General features: G+C 46.8%; 1 protein-coding gene across 2 annotated transcripts; it reads right to left on the bottom strand.

Moving 5' to 3' along the window:
- Positions 1-14,551: 14,551 nt before the first annotated feature.
- Positions 14,552-17,229, bottom strand: LOC127332097 (E3 ubiquitin-protein ligase SRFP1). 2 transcript variants are annotated; one of them, XM_051358354.2, is made up of 12 exons: positions 16,803-17,229; positions 16,600-16,687; positions 16,432-16,466; positions 16,316-16,348; positions 16,156-16,233; positions 16,038-16,081; positions 15,719-15,759; positions 15,552-15,634; positions 15,358-15,449; positions 15,180-15,249; positions 15,029-15,067; positions 14,552-14,919 (listed from the first exon to the last, which is right to left on the bottom strand). In XM_051358354.2, exons 2-12 carry the CDS (start codon positions 16,685-16,687, stop codon positions 14,791-14,793), a joined length of 732 nt encoding a protein of 243 aa, XP_051214314.1. In that variant the 5' UTR covers positions 16,803-17,229; the 3' UTR covers positions 14,552-14,790. The 2 variants fall into 2 exon arrangements, with proteins under 2 accessions (XP_051214314.1, XP_051214312.1); XM_051358352.2 differs by having other exon boundaries at positions 16,432-16,470; positions 16,803-17,225.
- Positions 17,230-20,447: the final 3,218 nt, after the last annotated feature.

The raw sequence follows: 20,447 nt of genomic DNA, 5'->3' as shown, positions 1-20,447 counted from the left end.
GTAATGCTGAAGATCTTAATCACATGCTCTTTAAATGCTCAAGGGCACAAGAGATATGGGAAGGTCTGGGGCTCCTGGAATGTGTGAGAGCCCTGGAGATGGACCGGCTCAGTGGTACTTGAGGAACTCCTCTATTCATCTAAACCAGGAGGAATTCCTTGTACAGTGCAAAATGTGACAGCTACAACAATGGTTGCGTGCTGGTATATTTGATGGTTCAGACAACAAATCAAAAACAAAGAGCCAGTCCCTAATCCAGAGAGTTGTGTTATAAACATTATGGCTATACTTGCAAACTCCCTAAAGTTACAGGGGAAAGGCAATGTAAGTCGAATCAAAGGTTGGCAGAAACCTACACCAGGAGTCTTGAAACTGAATGTGATGCTTCTTTTATGCCGGACTCGGGGCTTGGAGGAACTGGTGCCATCCTTAGAGATTCAGGAGGTAATTTGATCGCAATGTGTTGTGAGTCAAATGATCACGCTATCGATGTGGGTGCTATGGAAGCTGCAGCCCTTCTAGCTGGATTACAACTCGCTGAAGAGCTCGGCTGCCATTCTCTTTCAGTAGAGTCAGATTCAATAGAGGTTGTGGAAGCTCTGAATCCCTATGAGTTCAGAGGAATGAGTGCGGTGATCATCGATGACTGTTGGCAGCTATTAGCCTCTCTTGGCATGGCAACAATCAGACACTGTCCGCGAGAAGCCAACGGAGCCGCACACGCGCTTGCTCGCCATGGTGCTAGTCAGGGTCTCAGGGTCTAGGGGAGGTTTGGTTAGATGTGCCTCCTAGTTTTCTTATTCTTGTACTAGTAGATGATTGTGTTATTATTCAATAAAGTTCCCTGAAGTTCAAAAAAAAAAGGTCAATACCATACCTATACTTGTATAGTCAATGAGTGCAAAGTGCAACTTATACTGTACCCATTGGTATGAAATTCTACCCGCAACCATATCCGACAGATACTCGTACCCATTAGGTACGCAATGGGTAGATGAAATAGTATAGAAGTTATTCATAATTTTACATTCAACGATAGCATATTTGACAAAAGATTAATTATCTCAACTCAATAACAGGAAGTTTAGTATGTAAAAATTATCAAAATTTAGAATTCATAATCACATACTCATAAGTAAACAAGATTACAAAAGTCACATGACATATTAATAATTGGTGACAACTTAATATAGATTAACAAACTCAATAACTTGCCTATTTAGTTGCATACCCACGGATAAGTATAAATAGGTAGTGTGTGAGTATACCCATAGGTACAGGCTTATACCCGTGCCCTACCCTTATAATAACGGGTAAGATATGGGTACTACTCGTGCCCACACATGTACGGAACCCACAGGTATCCATACACGTGGGTAAAATTGTCATCCTTAACCACAAGCTAATTTTAAGATACCACCAGTTTAAGCCTAGGCCTTTAAAATACCACCCATTTTTATATAATAAAAAAATTGAAAACCCACTAGTCTGTCCACAAACTATTGCAACGGACATTGATCAGTAGTTGTTTAACGCTTTTTCTGACAAGGAGTGTCATTGTGTATTTAACGGTACTCTGGTGAGGGGTGCCACGCGGAGGGGAGGGAGAGAGAGGGGGCCATGGGGCGAGGAGTCCCCGAATGGGGATACACGAGTTAACCAGCTTCGAAAACCTCACGACAGTGGCAAGACCCTAGTGCTGCTCGTATGAAATTATCAGGCAACAAGTGCGAGATTGCAATGAGTTGTGTCATGCCTCTAGGGCTCCATGGATCCGTCTTATAAAGGTGTTTGGATATGTGGTTACTATGGTAGAGATCCAATAGGATACAACTAGGTCTAGGCTACACTAAGTTATCTTGTCGTGTACCTCAATGATCCGAACAACATTTACTATGGGTTGGATCCGACTACTCCTTTCCAGGCTGGACTCCTCCACCTTGCTTTTCTAGCAACTTGGCTGATGGGTTGGGTCATATGCCTCACCACCTGGGCTCGCCGGAATTATGACCCGTCGTTGTATACCTAGTTGGCATATCCACTACATAGAGAGCCCACCAAATCAGATGACATGTCAACGATCGATGCCACACAAGCACTATCATTAACGACAGTTGTGGGGTCCGTCTGTCAGTGCACGCGGACATGTCTAGTCCCCCTCCCACACAGTCACCCATTGACCTCTGTCTCATTTGTCTCACTCCATTGTCCTCGTCGAGCCGTCATTGCCCGCTGCTCCCGGTGTCGCGTTATCGCATATCCCGCATCGTAGTATGTGCCGCCGCTGTCATGCCGATGCCCAGCTGGAGAGACCGCTCGTACACGAGCCCGGCGATGCTCTTGGTAAGCTCAGTATCCCCAATCTTGTTCTAGGGTTAGAGTTTCTGCCTAATTTGTGAATTTACGATTCTTGTTGGTTTTGTCAATTAAGCCCGGTTCATTTGCAGTTTTTGTCCAATTAGGAGCTCTCTGACATCAACTCTTTGTGTGTCCTTCCTCGTTGATTTCTTGTGCCCATGGTCTTCGCTCTGATGAAAATTTCCCGTGATTATTTTTTTGTGATAGTCCACGAAGGTCCCTAAAACATAGAAATACGAAAAAAGGTTTTCTACCTCCCACTAATTAAATACCAAAACAAGGGACTTTGTAAGAATATACCCATAAATCATCTAAATAAGTGGAAATAATGCAATTTCAATGCAAATAAAAATAAAAACTATCCCTATATGATGCGAACACAATGTGAGATGACAGAGGTAACGCCACCATCTGAGATGAAGGTCATCGTCATACTCTAATGATAAATCTCATTCTAGTAGCTACAGAATAAACTTATGAACGACCATTCGTATTTGCTAGGGACTGGATTTACTTAAGCACCCATAGTAGGTATGGATTAACTGCTAGCTTGGTTGTGTGTGATGGTGGTGTACTATGATAAGCTCATTAGTAAAGAGAAGAGGTAGCCGCAATATTTAGCTAAATGCTACCAATCAACCAACCGTTGTCATGCCAAGGTTATGTAAGCTAGCCTGCAACCAACCAATCACCGTGAGGCTTTTGACCCTAGTGATGCAACCCATGCCACAAAATGAAATGGAGATTTTGGCCCTAGCTTTGTCTAGGACGGGATATGATCCACAACGTCTGTCTGGGAGCCCTAAAATAGATCCAGGCTACCAAATGTGCCCAATGTTTCTCCAGATATGGTTTGAACTTCAAACCAGCCTGATTCAAAAGCTTGTGGAGACAACCAAACATAGATGTAAGTTAAAGATGCTACGTCTCATAGGTCCGAGTAAGACTAATGCATGCAACCAAACACTTAAGCCGTGTTTGTTGGGTTGGGCCGATTTTGGTGCTCTGTGGGGCAGACTCCAAGAGTTAGTCCGTCCAAAGCGAGCTTCGAGCCAAAATATTGACTTTGTTTATTAGGTTGGGAAGGATTTTCACTGCAAGAAAAACCTTCCATAGAGACATTTACTAGAGACACTTCCTAATTTGCCTCTTTAAAAATCACATTGAGACACTTTGCATGTTGTAGTGGCACTTTTTGGACACTTCAAAAATAGTCTCAAATGTAGGGACGTAAGTTGATGAAGGAGATATGCCCTAGAGGCAATAATAAAGTGGTTATTATTTATATCTTTATGTTTATGATAAATGTTTATATGTCATGCTATAATTGTATTAACCGAAACATTAGTACATGTGTGATATGTAAACAACAAAGAGTCCCTAGTATGCCTCTTAACTAGCTTGTTGATTAATGGATGATTAGTTTCATAATCATGAACATTGGATGTTATTAATAACAAGGTTATATCATTGTATGAATGATGTAATGGACACACCCAATTAAGCGTAGCATCAGATCTCGTCATTAAGTTATTTGCTATAAGCTTTCGATACATAGTTACCTAGTCCTTATGACCATGAGATCATATAAATCACTTATACCGGAAAGGTACTTTGATTACACCAAACACCACTGCGTAAATGGGTGGTTATAAAGGTGGGATTAAGTATCTGGAAAGTATGAGTTGAAGCATATGGATCAACAGTGGGATTTGTCCATCCCGATGACGGATAGATATACTCTGGGCCCTCTCGGTGGAATGTCGTCTAATGTCTTGCAAGCATATGAATAAGTTCATAAGAGACCACATACCACGGTACGAGTAAAGAGTACTTGTCAGGAGACGAGGTTGAACAAGGTATAGAGTGATACCGAAGATCAAACCTCGGACAAGTAAAATATCGCGTGACAAAGGGAATTGGTATCGTATGTGAATGGTTCATTCGATCACTAAAGTCATCGTTGAATATGTGGGAGCCATTATGGATCTCCAGATCCCGCTACTGGTTATTGGTCGGAGTGAGTACTCAACCATGTCCGCATAGTTCGCGAACCGTAGGGTGACACACTTAAAGTTGGATGTTGAAATGGTAGAACTTGAATATGGAATGGAGTTCGAATATTTGTTCGGAGTCCCGGATGAGATCCCGGACATCACGAGGAGTTCCGGAATGGTCCGGAGAATAAGATTCATATATAGGATGTCATTTTATGTGAATTAAAATGATCCGGAAGGTTCTATGGAAGGTTCTAGAAGGTTCTAGAAAAGTCCGGAAGAAACCACCAAGGAAGGTGGAGTCCCGGAGGGACTCTACCTCCATGGCCGGCCAACCCTAGAGGGGGAGGAGTCCCAAGTGGACTCCCCCTATGGGGCCGGCCACCCCCCCACATGGAAGGGGGGAATCCCACCCCAAGTGGGATTCCCACCTTGGGTAGGTTTCCCTATCACATGGAAGGTTTTGGGTTCGGGTCTTATTCGGAGACTTGTAGTCCAACACTTGGGGCTTCCACCTATATAATGAGGGGCCAAGGGGAGGGGGCCGGCCACCCTAAGACCACAACCTGGCCGCCCCCTTTGAGTGGCCGGCCACCCCCTCCCAAACCCTAGCCGCCCCCTCTCCTCCATAAGCTCCCGCACGCTTAGCGAAGCTCCGCCGGAGTTCTCCACCGCCACCGACACCACGCCGTCGTCTTTGTCGGATTCAAGAGGAGCTACTACTTCCGCTGCCCGCTGGAACGGGAGGTGGACGTCGTCTTCATCAACAACCGAACGTGTGACCGAGTACGAAGGTGCTGCCCGTTCGTGGCGCCGGTGATCAAGATCTTCTACGCGCTTTTGCAAGCGGCAAGTGAACGTCTACCGCAGCAACAAGAGCCTCATCTTGTAGGCTTTGGAATCTCTTCAAGGGTGAGACTCGATAATCCCCTCGTTGCTACCGTCTTCTAGATTGCATCTTGGCTTGGATTGCGTGTTCGCGGTAGGAAAATTTTTGTTTTCTATGCAACGTTATCCTACAGTGGTATCAGAGCCGTGTCTATGCATAGATGGTTGCACGAGTAGAACACAATGGTTTTGTGGGCGTTGATGCTCTTGTTATCTTTAGTTTGAGTACTTTGCATCTTTGTGGCATAGTGGGATGAAGCGGCTCGGACTAACTTTACATGACCGCGTTCATGAGACTTGTTCCTCGTTCGACATGCAACTTGTATTGCATAAGAGGCTTTGCGGGTGTCTGTCTCTCCTACTATAGTGAAGATTCAATTTACTCTTCTATTGAAAACATTAGTATCAACGTTGTGGTTCATGTTCGTAGGTAGATTAGATCTCTCTCGAAAACCCTAAACCACGTAAAATATGCAAACCAAATTAGAGACGTCTAACTTGGTTTTGCAGGGTTTGGTGATGTGATATGGCCATAATGTGATGATAAATATGTATGAGATGATCATTATTGTATTGTGGCAACCGGCAGGAGCCTTATGGTTGTCTTTAAATTTCATGTTGAGTAGTATTTCAAAGTAGTTGTAATAGTTGCTACATGGAGGACAATCATGAAGACAGCGCCATTGACCTTGACGCTACGCCGACGATGATGGAGATCATGCCCGAAGATGATGGAGATCATGTCCGTGCTTTGGAGATGAAGATCAAAGGCGCAAAGACAAAAGGGTCATATCATATCACATATGAACTGCATGTGATGTTAATCCTTGTATGCATCTTATTTTGCTTAGATCGCGACGGTAGCATTATAAGATGATCCCTCACTAAAATCTCAAGATAATAAAGTGTTCATCCTTAGTAGCACCGTTACCAAGACTTGTCGGTTCGAAGCATCTCGTGATGATCGGGTGTGATAGAATCAACAAGTACATACAACGGGTGCAAGACAGTTTTGCACATGCGGATACTAAGGTGGCCTTACGAGCCTAGCATGTACAGACATGGTCTCGGAACACGTGATACCGAAAGGTAGAGCATGAATCATATGGTTGATATGATGAACACTTTGAGTGTTCGCCATTGAAATCACACCTTGTCTCGTGATGATCGGACTTAGGTGCGGTGGATTTGGTTCGTGTGATCACTAAGACAATGCGAGGGATATTGTTTTGAGTGGGAGTTCACCTAGATTTTTAATTATGTTGAATTAAAATTTGAACTCAATTTGTCATAAACTTAGTCTAAACTTTTGCAAATATATGTTGTAGAGATGGCGTCCCCAATCAATTTTAACCAGTTCCTAGAGAAAGAAAAACTTAAGAGCAATGGTAGCAACTTCACCGACTGGTTCCGTCATGTGAGGATCTTCCTCTCTGGCGGAAATCTGCAATATGTGCTTGATGCACCGCTAGGTGACCCTCCTGCAGAAACTGAAACCGATGAAGTAAAAGCTGTTTACGAGACTCGGAAAACTCGGTACTCTCAAGTTCAGTGTGCCATCCTATGCAGTCTGGAATCCGATCTTCAAAAATGTTTTGAGCACCACGATCCTCATGAGTTGATGAAAGAGCTGAAAGCTATTTTTGAGACTCATGCGGCCGTGGAATGCTATGAAGCATCGAAACATTTCTTCAGCTGTATGATGGAAGAAGGCAGCTCCGTTAGTGAGCACATGCTCGCCATGACCGGGCATGCGAAGAAACTCAGTGACTTGGGAATAGTGATTCCTAACAGACTGGGAATTAATCGTGTCCTTCAATCACTGCCACCAAGTTACAAGAACTTTGTGATGAACTACAATATGCAGAACATGAACAAGGAGTTACCTGAACTTTTTGGCATGCTAAAAGCTGCTGAGATTGAGATCAAGAAAGAGCACCAAGTGTTGATGGTCAACAAGACCACCAGTTTCAAGAAACAGGGCAAGTCTAAGGGAAAATTCAAGAAGGCTGGCAAGAAAGCTGCCACGCCTCCTATGAAACCTAAGAACGGCCCTAAGCCTGATGCTGAGTGCTATTACTGCAAGGAGAAGGGACACTGGAAGCGTAATTGCTCCAAGTATCTGGCTGATCTGAAGATCGGCCTTGTCAAGAAGAAGAAAGAAGGTATATCTGATATACATGTTATAGATGTTTATCTCACTGGTCCTCGTTCTAGTACCTGGGTATTTGATACTGGTTCGGTTGCTCATATTTGTAACTCGAAACAGGAACTAAAGAATAAACGAAGACTACTGAAAGATGAAGTGACGATGCGCGTTGGAAACGGATCCAAGGTCAATGTGATGGCAGTCGGCACACTTCCTCTACATCTACCTTCGGGATTAGTTTTAAGCCTAAATAATTGTTATTTTGTACCCGCGTTGAGCATGAACATTATATCTGGATCTTGTTTAATGCAAGACGGTTATTCATTCAAGTCTGAGAATAATGGTTGTTCTATTTTTATGAATAATATCTTTTATGGTCGAGCACCAGAAAAGAATGGCTTATTTCTGTTAGATCTCGATAGTAGTGATACGCATATAAATAACATTGATGCTAAGCGAATTAAATTGAATGATAATTCTACTTATATGTGGCACTGTCGTCTTGGTCATATTGGAGTGAAACGCATGAAGAAACTCCATACCGATGGATTACTTGAATCACTTGACTTTGAGTCACTTGATAGATGCGAAGCATGTCTAATGGGTAAAATGACTAAGACTCCATTTTCTGGTATGATGGAGCGAGCTACTGACTTATTGGAAATCATACATACTGATGTGTGCGGACCAATGAGCGTAGCATCGCGCGGTGGTTATCGTTATGTTCTAACCTTCACAGATGATCTGAGTAGATATGGGTATATCTATTTCATAAAACATAAATCCGAAACTTTTGAGAAGTTTAAGGAATTTCAAAGTGAAGTAGAAAATCAATGTAACAAGAAGATTAAATTTCTACGATCTGATCGTGGAGGTGAATATCTGAGTTATGAGTTTGGCATGCATTTAAAGAAATGCGGAATACTTTCACAATTGACACCGCCGGGAACACCTCAACGAAACGGTGTGTCCGAACGTCGTAATCGAACTCTCTTAGATATGGTTCGTTCTATGATGTCTCTTACTGATTTGTCGTTATCATTTTGGAGTTGTGCATTAGAGACAGCCGCATTCACTTTAAATAGAGCACCATCAAAATCCGTAGAAACGACACCGTATGAATTATGGTTTAATAAGAAACCTAAGCTGTCGTTCCTGAAAGTTTGGGGTTGCGAAGCCTATGTAAAGAAGTTACAATCGGACAAGCTAGAACCCAAAGCGGAGAAATGCGTCTTCATAGGATACCTAAGGAAACTATAGGGTACACTTTCTATCACAGATCCGAAGGCAAAATCTTTGTTGCTAAGAACGGAACCTTTCTTGAGAAAGAATTTCTCACTAAAGAAGTGACTGGAAGAAAAGTAGAACTCGATGAGATTGATGAATCTATACTCGTTGATCGAGTAGCGCAAGATCGAAGTTGTACTGCATCGCCTACACCGGCAACAGAGGAAGCTAATGATAATGATCATGAAACTTCGAACGAGGAAACTACTGAACCTCGCAGATCGACAAGGGAACGTGCCACTCCTGATTGGTATGATCCTTGTCTAAATGTCATGATTGTGGATAACAATGATGAGGACCCTGCGACGTATGAAGAAGCGATGATGAGCCCAGATTCCAACAAATGGCAAGAAGCCATGAAATCCGAAATGGGATCCATGTATGATAACAAAGTATGGACTTTGGTAGACTTACCTGATAGCCGAAAGGCTGTCGAGAATAAATGGATCTTCAAGAGAAAAACAGATGCTGATGGTAATATTACTGTCTATAAAGCTCGACTTGTCGCAAAGGGTTTCCGACAAATTCAAGGAGTTGACTACGATGAGACTTTCTCACCTGTAGCGAAGCTAAAATCTGTGAGGATTTTGTTAGCAATAGCTGCATTTTTCGATTATGAGATTTGGCAGATGGATGTCAAAACGGCGTTCCTTAATGGAGACATTGAGGAAGAGTTGTATATGGTACAACCCAAAGGTTTTGTCGATCCTAAAAATGCTGACAAAGTATGCAAACTTCAGCGTTCAATCTATGGATTGAAGCAAGCATCGAGAAGTTGGAACCGACGCTTTGATAAGGTGATCAAAGACTTCGGGTTTATACAGTGTCATGGAGAGGCATGTATTTACAGGAAAGTGAGTGGGAGCTCTGTAGCATTCCTGATATTATATGTAGATGACATATTATTGATCGGGAATGATATAGAAATATTAAGCAGTGTAAAAGGTTATTTGAATAATAGTTTTTCAATGAAAGACCTTGGTGAAGCATCGTATATATTAGGCATCAAGATTTATAGAGATAGATCATGACACCTAATAGGGCTATCACAAAGTACATACCTGGACAAGATTCTAAAGAAGTTTAGAATGGACGAAAGTAAGAAAGGGTTCTTACCTATGTTACCAGGCAAGGTCTTGAGTAAGACTCAAGGACCGGCTACGGCAGAAGAAAGAGAAAGGATGAGTAATATCCCCTATGCCTCGGCAGTAGGATCTATCATGTATGCCATGCTATGTACTAGACCGGATATAGCACATGCTGTTAGTTTGACTAGCAGATATCAAAGTGATCCAGGAATGGAACACTGGACAGCGGTCAAGAATATCCTGAAATACTTGAAAAGAACTAAGGATATGTTTCTTTGTTATGGAGGTGACCAAGAGCTCGTTGTAAATGGTTACACCGATGCAAGTTGGAACACTGATCCTGATGACTCTAAGTCACAGTCTGGGTACGTGTTAATATTGAATGGTGCTGCGATGGTCGGGCAAGCTCGAAGCGATTGCACGGTGGCGAAGTCTTCAACAGAATCAGAGTACATAGCGGCTTCAGAGGCTTCATCAGAAGCGGTATGGATGAAGAGGTTCATTGTAGAGCTCGGTGTGGTTCCTAGTGCATTGGACCCATTAATCATCTACTGTGATAATATGGGTGCCATCGCCAATGCACAAGAGCCAAGGTCACACAAGAGGCTGAAGCATATCAAGCTGTGTTACCACTCGATTCGCGAGTACATCGAAGATGGAGAAGTAAAGATTTGCAAAGTACACACTGATCTGAATGTAGCAGATCCATTGACTAAAGCTCTCCCTAGGGCAAAGCATGACCAACACCAGAATGCCATGGGTGTTAGGTATATTACAATGTAATCTAGATTATTGACTCTAGTGCAAGTGGGAGACTGAAGGAGATATGCCCTAGAGGCAATAATAAAGTGGTTATTATTTATATCTTTATGTTTATGATAAATGTTTATATGTCATGCTATAATTGTATTAACCGAAACATTAGTACATGTGTGATATGTAAACAACAAAGAGTCCCTAGTATGCCTCTTAACTAGCTTGTTGATTAATGGATGATTAGTTTCATAATCATGAACATTGGATGTTATTAATAACAAGGTTATATCATTGTATGAATGATGTAATGGACACACCCAATTAAGCGTAGCATCAGATCTCGTCATTAAGTTATTTGCTATAAGCTTTCGATACATAGTTACCTAGTCCTTATGACCATGAGATCATATAAATCACTTATACCGGAAAGGTACTTTGATTACACCAAACACCACTGCGTAAATGGGTGGTTATAAAGGTGGGATTAAGTATCTGGAAAGTATGAGTTGAAGCATATGGATCAACAGTGGGATTTGTCCATCCCGATGACGGATAGATATACTCTAGGCCCTCTCGGTGGAATGTCGTCTAATGTCTTGCAAGCATATGAATAAGTTCATAAGAGACCACATACCACGGTACGAGTAAAGAGTACTTGTCAGGAGACGAGGTTGAACAAGGTATAGAGTGATACCGAAGATCAAACCTCGGACAAGTAAAATATCGCGTGACAAAGGGAATTGGTATCGTATGTGAATGGTTCATTCGATCACTAAAGTCATCGTTGAATATGTGGGAGCCATTATGGATCTCCAGATCCCGCTACTGGTTATTGGTCGGAGTGAGTACTCAACCATGTCCGCATAGTTCGCGAACCGTAGGGTGACACACTTAAAGTTGGATGTTGAAATGGTAGAACTTGAATATGGAATGGAGTTCGAATATTTGTTCGGAGTCCCGGATGAGATCCCGGACATCACGAGGAGTTCCGGAATGGTCCGGAGAATAAGATTCATATATAGGATGTCATTTTATGTGAATTAAAATGATCCGGAAGGTTCTATGGAAGGTTCTAGAAGGTTCTAGAAAAGTCCGGAAGAAACCACCAAGGAAGGTGGAGTCCCGGAGGGACTCCACCTCCATGGCCGGCCAACCCTAGTGGGGGAGGAGTCCCAAGTGGACTCCCCCTATGGGGCCGGCCACCCCCCCACATGGAAGGGGGGAATCCCACCCCAAGTGGGATTCCCACCTTGGGTAGGTTTCCCTATCACATGGAAGGTTTTGGGTTCGGGTCTTATTCGGAGACTTGTAGTCCAACACTTGGGGCTTCCACCTATATAATGAGGGGCCAAGGGGAGGGGGCCGGCAACCCTAAGACCACAACCTGGCCGCCCCCTTTGAGTGGCCGGCCACCCCCTCCCAAACCCTAGCCGCCCCCTCTCCTCCATAAGCTCCCGCACGCTTAGTGAAGCTCCGCCGGAGTTCTCCACCGCCACCGACACCACGCCGTCGTGCTGTCGGATTCAAGAGGAGCTACTACTTCCGCTGCCCGCTGGAACGGGAGGTGGACGTCGTCTTCATCAACAACCGAACGTGTGACCGAGTACGAAGGTGCTGCCCGTTCGTGGCGCCGGTGATCAAGATCTTCTACGCGCTTTTGCAAGCGGCAAGTGAACGTCTACCGCAGCAACAAGAGCCTCATCTTGTAGGCTTTGGAATCTCTTCAAGGGTGAGACTCGATAATCCCCTCGTTGCTACCGTCTTCTAGATTGCATCTTGGCTTGGATTGCGTGTTCGCGGTAGGAAAATTTTTGTTTTCTATGCAACGTTATCCTACAGTGGTATCAGAGCCGTGTCTATGCATAGATGGTTGCACGAGTAGAACACAATGGTTTTGTGGGCGTTGATGCTCTTGTTATCTTTAGTTTGAGTACTTTGCATCTTTGTGGCATAGTGGGATGAAGCGGCTCGGACTAAGTTTACATGACCGCGTTCATGAGACTTGTTCCTCGTTCGACATGCAACTTGTATTGCATAAGAGGCTTTGCGGGTGTCTGTCTCTCCTACTATAGTGAAGATTCAATTTACTCTTCTATTGAAAACATTAGTATCAACGTTGTGGTTCATGTTCGTAGGTAGATTAGATCTCTCTCAAAAACCCTAAACCACGTAAAATATGCAAACCAAATTAGAGACGTCTAACTTGTTTTTGCAGGGTTTGGTGATGTGATATGGCCATAATGTGATGATGAATATGTATGAGATGATCATTATTGTATTGTGGCAACCGGCAGGAGCCTTATGGTTGTCTTTAAATTTCATGTTGAGTAGTATTTCAAAGTAGTTGTAATAGTTGCTACATGGAGGACAATCATGAAGACGGCGCCATTGACCTTGACGCTACGCCGACGATGATGGAGATCATGCCCGAAGATGATGGAGATCATGTCCATGCTTTGACCTTGACCTCGTCCGCGTGGCCATTGACCTTGACCTCGTCCGCGTGGCTGGCCCACCTGTCGGTGCCCCAGTCCTATTAAATGTGTACTGGGGAAGGGGACTGTCCCTATCCAGTCCCCACTCTCCACTCCGGCCGCACGCGCGAGCTCGAAGCTTCCGCGCCGCCATGCCCCGAAGCGCGAGTTCCAGCCGTCCGCCAACGACCACGAGGCCGGCAGCAGCCGGCCAGTCGCGCCACCGGCGTTCGCAATGGGGCCGCCGGCGACGCCCGTACGCGACCGGAACTACGTCACCGTAGCGGTGGCGCGGATGTTCCGGGGACGCCGGCGTCCCAATGCCGTGGGGGACGTGCACCTCCCCACGGCCGGCACCCGAGCCCGCATCGGGTTCCGGTGCCGCCCATCCCGCGTCCGGCCGCGCCCGCGTCGTGGAGATCCGGAGGCGCCGCGCGCACCGCCGGCGGACCTCCGCAGACCCCGCTACAGCCGACGCAAGTCCCAATCGGGACTTGTGGTTCGAGGTGGAGCACGATGCGCGCCGGCACACGTGCTTCACCTCCGCGACGGCGCGGCCTCGCGCGCAGCCACGCACACCTACAAGGCGGGCTGGCCGCCGCCCCGGCGGCCTCTACATCGGCGAGCAGCCCCAGGCCCCGCACCGGCCCCTGTGCCCAAAGTGAGGAGGACGACCCGAGCCGCAGGCGGCGCCGCGGCGTCCCGCGAGCAGAGCGATCTCGACGAGCTGGCCAAATGGCCGCACCTCGCCGAGACGCTGCGCGCCTCCGCGCTGGAGGAGGCGGCCAGAAGGCCTGTGGAGGACGCCTGTGCGGAGGCGTGGGCCTTCCTCGAGCCGGCGCGCCGTCGGAGGAGGCAACGCGTCAGCGGCGCTCCGGGAGGAGGAGGAGCGCCGGGCCGCTCGCCCGGCGGAGGAGGAGCGCCTGGCCACGCTCCGGCTACAGGCGGAGCTGCAGGCCGCAGCGGAGGAGCAGCTCCGCGGTGAGTCCGCGCGGAGGGCACGGCTGCGCAGGCCGGCGAGCCCGCCGAACCCGGACTCTGCCTGGGAAAGGGCGCAGTGGTCGCCCTGGCCGGAGTCCCCGGTTTTTATTTAGTTTAAAACCATATAGGGCTTTCTTTTGTGTAAAATTTGCCCAAAATAGGGCTAAATTTAATGACCAACTAGTTTAAATTTATGTTTTGTTGTTTTCCTTTTTACTTTCATTTTTGTTTTATTTTATTACAAATGCGTTGCGTCCGCGCGTCGGGCGCAGCGCGCGACCCAAACGGACACGAGGACGCGGGCCGCTGTCTGGGTGTCCGCTTGGCCACCCAAACGGCCTAAAACGGACGGCCCAGCGCGTCCATTTGGGTCAGCCGGTTGGAGATGCCCTTAGCGCTGAGAATGGAGCAGACTCTAGGGGAACGGCTGATGAAAATTTCAGATACGGCAGTTCCTCCCGAATCAGGCGTAACACTGCTTTAAAAACTGTGATGTACACAACGCATAGAAAGCCTGAGCAACAAATTAGCTCATTTTCTTTTCCAGCAGCAGCAAGTCCATTTGAGGAGGAATGCACGAACTGACTGGTGGTGGCGTTTTTCATTCATTCGTTCTCTCTCTCTCCCCTTCCTGGCAAATTGGTGCCGTAGATACATATAAATCGGTACCGTATGTAATGATTCTGCGCAGTTCATGCTGGACTGGAATTAATAATTTTACATCAATCGCGGCTACTAAATAGTATAATCATAATCTTTCACCGAGAAGCGACATGACCGACGAAGCAATATGCATGTGTCGATCGGAGCTACTAGGCCGGGAGCACCGGGGGAGCAACCCTGCAGGTGTTGTAGGACTGGCAGTGGCAACACTTCCTCTGCCCTGCCATGCCCGGGTACACTCGCGTCGTGTCCCTGCAGTCGTTGCACACGATCCATCCCTGCACCAACCAACAAACACATGCCAGCAGTGATGGCATCAGAGAGCCACTAGATTTATTTCACTGGGTACTGCATTACTAGCAGCAAATGTGTCATCTTGCCACTGACCTTTCCCATGTAATCCGTGCGCAAGAAATTCGCCTCAATCTGAAAAAAGAAAAGATCTGGTCACAAGAATTTGTACTAGTGAAATTTGAGACGAACAGATCGAATCATGCTGATGTTGTGGATCAGAAAATATACATGATGACATACTTACCTCGGCGTCCAAGGCACTCAAGAACTTTTCCATGTCAAAGATAGACATGGAGCACATGGGGCAAGTGAACCTGCAAGCACGGATAGCATTATCTAAGCAAGATAAACAAGATCACACGAAAGGGATGGATTCCTTGTGGGGGTAGGGGGGATTGATAGACAGGCATGGGCGCGATTACTTGTCGTGCTTTAGCATCTCGTGGAAGCACTGCAAGTGCATCGTGTGCCCGCATCGAAGCACGGACGTCTCCCTCAGAGAATCGAACAGGTACTGCATTTGCAAGTACAGTATTCGAATGAGAAGATGAATAATAAGAAGTAGACAATTGGTCATCAAAAACTTTAATCTGTGATCTGGGACAACAGGGCACACCTCGTAGCAGATTGGGCAGTTGTTCTTCATCGAGTCCTCGATGCAGCGATGCTTGTCGCGGAGAGTGACCGAGTAGCACGATCCTGTGGCGCCACCGGATAGATGCAAGTTGGAATCAGACCAAACCATCCAGGTTAGGATTGGATGATCGATGAAAAGGGGCTTACCGCACTTCTGGCAGTGGAAGAACTTTTCCTTCCCTCCAACTCTGCAAAAATGCAACAGTTTCAGTCAGCTCGGCAAAGCTGACAAGTACTACTACAATTAAGGGCGATAGGTTGTCAAAAGTACAACTCAAAGTGGAAACTCAAACTATGAATTTTGTGATACAATCATATCCATTTGGTCAACCCTCAACATTCTAGAATCGCATTTAGATCGCGTAACTAACAACACTAGGTCATGCTTAACTGCTTATCCCCAAAAAGAAGTTGCATGTGAAACTAGACCGAAACTACAGGGTTTAAAAATTGAGGGGAAACATACCTGCAGATGCCGCAGTCTTTGCAATGGTATTGCTCCTTGTCAACCTGTAGAAGAAGAGCAAGATCTCATGAACAACGCAACCACCACCAAATCCATCAAAAGGGAAAGGGAATCTCACATCGTCGTCCAAGAATTTGCACGCCCTGCAGAAGTACTCCCCCATGCAGACGCCGCAGTTGGTGCACAGTTGCGCGATCTGATCACCAGAATTCATCCACATTCATAACGCGAGAAACAGAAAGGAGGAAAAAGGTACTACAATCGGAACGGAAACTGACCGGCTGCTCGGTGTCACAGACGAGACATATAACCTGCAACGGAAAACGGTTGCTCTGTTACTAGTTGAAAGCAAGAAACAAGATGCAGCATACAAGTAGCAAGAGAAGAAGCGCACCAATTCAACGGCATGTCGGTCGAGCTCGTGCCCGTCTTTCTAAGCCCAATCCAAGAAGAAGAAAGATGTTGACGAAAAAGCAGAGAAAGAAATGTCAGGATCAGAGAGAGCATGATATGAGTCGAAGCGAGCAGAAGAGAGCAGAGTAGAGGAGCAGAGCGGAGAGACCGTGGACTCGTTGTGGCAATGGCGGCAGTTGAAGACGTCGTTGCAGCAGGGCGCCCGGATCCTGCACCGCCTCCGGTAGTGCTTGCATCTGCACGCACGACGAAGCAGCAGCAGTCTCCGGTCAGTCAGCCGCCCATCGATAGAACAGAGGAGACGCTCTATATCAAACAAAGGATAATACACGATACAAACAAGAGACATACCCGAACCCCATCTTGCCGAAGCCGCGGCGAGCCTCGTCGAGCTCCATATCCATTGGCGGTGTTCTTGTCTCGGCTCGGCGGCGGCGGCGGCGGCTTGGAGATCTGGCCTGGGGGGGAGGCTTCTGCTTGTGTTGGCTGTTGCCGCGCTAGGATGAGGAGAGTATATTTTTATACTGCTACGTAGCTACCGAGAGTGGCTCTGGGGTGTTACCGAGAATGGCAAGAAACAGGAGTTGGGGATTGGGCCGTGGTCCTTGAGAATCAGACGAGAGACAGGCGCTGTAAAAGGGCAATTCTATACTACTACTAGTGCGTACGTGATGTTCTTTCTCAGGTTCTTGTTGGGAGGCAGAGACACAATCACTCTGATGTGCAATTGTTTTTCCATGTCTTCACCTTTCATCATCTTCTTCTTCTTCTTCTACAGTTGTAGTGGTAAGTATGTGTTGCTTCCGTAGGTCAGAGAATCAAGATAGGCCTACTGATCTTTTCTTTAACTTATCATCAAGAAACTCGAGATCCAGGAGCCTTTGCGCTTCTTTCTCCGCCCTTTTCTTTATTCAGAGAAGAAGAATTTATTTGTTGTCAACAGCGTCGCTTTGTTAGGGGCAGGAGGTGGTAGCGTGTGGGCAAAAAAAGGAAAATCAAAGCTGCGTGGTGCGTCGTTCCATTCCGAAGCATCAAGATGACGATTCTTTGCTCCTCCGGCGGGTCACTGAATTCTAACTCGACAGCGTACGCGTCAACCCCTCCGAATTGTAATGTCACTTCAACGCAGTCTGGTGGTGGTGTGTACGTCAACAACGGGACGGGTCCATCAATTGGGGCTTCAACTAAAAGCCTCCATCAGTCCCGTGCTTAGGGCATTTGGTGCGACCCAAATTTCTAAACGAGGCGGTTTGTTTTGGTCCGCATGGATAGGAGGCCTAGTTTGTTCAAAAAAGTTCGGAGGCCTAGTGGGACGACACAAACATACCGATACGTTTCTAGCTTAATTTTGCCCTGAAATACGATAATATGGAGAGAAGGAGGATCACCACCTACTCCCTAGGCCCGTATGGCAGCGACCCACCGCTTGCTCACCATCCGTGTCGCCAGGCCACAATCTCTCCTGCTCATGTTGGCCGCGTGCCAGTCCTTTCTAACGATGAGCTGCGTCCCCATTTACACATTTCATCGTCCACTTCCACATTGAGTGGCCTGGCTCCCCACATTGGCGGCAGCCCGCAATAACAAACAAGGCCACATGGCCATGGAAAAAGGGCGGCCGCAACAACCACAAGGCCGATTTCTCCTTGGGACGCTGCAGTCGGAAGCGTGCCTATGTCACGGTGGAGCTAGCCCACCTACTAGGAGGCAAATAGGTTGGTGGCATGGCAGCATTCCTGGCGGTTGGCACCTGGACAGTTCAACGATCCTAGTTCCTCAAAGTGTCGGCAGGATGGCTAAGGCGTTGCCTAGAGATGTCAATACTATCGATGGATCTGCGGCACGACCCTGCCCACGACCCCGACCAACTCGCCCTTGTGGCACAGGTGGCTCAAGCAGGAGCACAATGTGTCATGCCACGGGCCCACGACTACTTCCTGGGTGACGCGTCGACCCCAAGGAGAAGGACGACTGCAAGTGTCGGGACAATGGCTAGGTGTGCGATGACACCAACGATTACACTGACTTCATCGCGTTCGACCGGGAGCTGGAGGCAGCAACCTTCAAATAGGAGAAGGACACCCCTGCAGTCGCCCGAGCTAGGCAAGAGGAGGCCCACAAGCTCACCATAGAACAGTCCGAGCTAGTGGAGCTAGGCAGGTGGTACGGGCTCAATGTGACCATGCGAGAGTCTATGTTGGAGCTACAACGGTTTGCCACGTCACCGGTGACTCCACCACACCAACTAGCCCCCATTATCATCGTGGAGCACGCTTCGCGGCTCCTGCCCACGCCGCCAATGTACTGGCCAGTGGCTCCTGCGCCACCATGGCCGTGGTCACCGCCTGTGGTCATCGCCATCGATATTGACGAAAAAATGTAGGGCGATACAAACCCTAGGTAGGGTTTACATTATGTTTAATTTTTATTACTCCATCTAATCCATATTAACTAGCCTCCACTCATAGATTCATCCCGTCCCAAATGGACCAGCTACCCTAAATTGACAAAACAAAAATAGATATATTTGGTGTTAGAAATACATTGCGCGCCCGCTCTCCTCGCCTGCGGAGAGACAGATTGTATAGACCAAAATGCACGCGGAGACCGATTAGCGTGTGGTTGGTTGACTGGCCCTGTCAAGGTCGACCTGACGCTAGTGTTGTTTGGTGCTTGGATTGAGAAACGATCGGGATGGGGTAGCAGCAGGACGGTAAAGTATTCATGTGGAGGAAGGCGACCGTGATGGCATGCGTACGTTCCATCGATCGGCCGCGCCTTCGTTGCGTGCTTGCAATCATACTCTATATGATTTGCACTGATGACGCTGGTCGTGTAACTGTAGTGGCGCGCACGAGCCGCCGTGGATCTCGTGACTGACTGACATCACGTCACGTGGGTTAGGAACTTGGAATCATCGAAAGGGTGACGCCATCTCAGACGTCCCGTGCAAGTTGGGGGCAGCGCGCGCCGGCCATGGAGGAGCTCTGCAAGACTGCAACCGAGGTTTGGCGTCGCCTATTTGCGTGCGCGATTAGGAATTGGGTTCCACGAAATCACGCTGATTCATGCAGTGTAATTTGCAAAGGAGGTCGAGCCATGCTTCTACTGCGGCGACGAACCAACTTCCCGAAAGAATTACCCATGCTGCCACCGATTAGACGTACAACTTCAATATACTCTGCCTTCACAATTATTTATCTCTTCTGTTGGTGGATGAGACGTTCATTGAAACGGAGGGAGCAATAAGGCGCTCTCTTTTTTGTGTTTTTCTTTAATTAAAATTTACTTAAAATATATATAAAAAATTGTATAAAATTAGCATTATTAAAAAGTATTTTGCAATACGAATTCAACGATACTAGTTACGTACCATATAATCAAATTTTTATTCTTCAATTTATGGTCAAAATTCGTCTTAAAATAACATGCACCTTATTCGTACAAATGGAACTAGTATTTAGCCATCTTCCTGAGTTTGGTTAGTGCACGATCGCGCACCTCGTACTACGGTACAAAACAACAGGGAACATGGAGGACTTGGAGACTTGTTCCATGGGGCCATATTTCCTATTGCTTTGCACAATATAATTATTGAGAGTGAGAGCGAAAGTTATCCACTGAGCGAGTGCAATTTTGATTTGATGCATGTCGCTACTCGTCTGTATGGCAATTTGATTACGAGTTCTTCACCCGAGTCATAAGGGCATCTCCAGCGGGGCGATGCGTTCATGCGCGTCCGTTTGCATCGGTCGAAATGATCGAAATTGATCGCGCGTCCGTTTGTGTCGGGGTGGCTCCAGCGGCACGACGCATTTTTTACGAGAATCATTTTTTATAACATGAAAATCTAATTTACATAGTTTAACACATGAAAATAAACCCTAAACTCCTGCGCCTACTGCTTCTCCTCGTCGCTGTCGAGCACGATGAGCTCCGGTACCGGCCACGGCCAGTTGGAAACCGGCGGAACGTACGCCGGGCGCGCCGGCGGTG

The sequence above is a fragment of the Lolium perenne genome, chromosome 4 (genome assembly GCF_019359855.2).
Source record: "Lolium perenne isolate Kyuss_39 chromosome 4, Kyuss_2.0, whole genome shotgun sequence".
Taxonomy (NCBI): domain Eukaryota; kingdom Viridiplantae; phylum Streptophyta; class Magnoliopsida; order Poales; family Poaceae; genus Lolium; species Lolium perenne.
The sequence above is the reverse complement of the archived record's forward strand: the minus strand, read 5'-3'. Positions and strand labels throughout refer to the sequence as shown.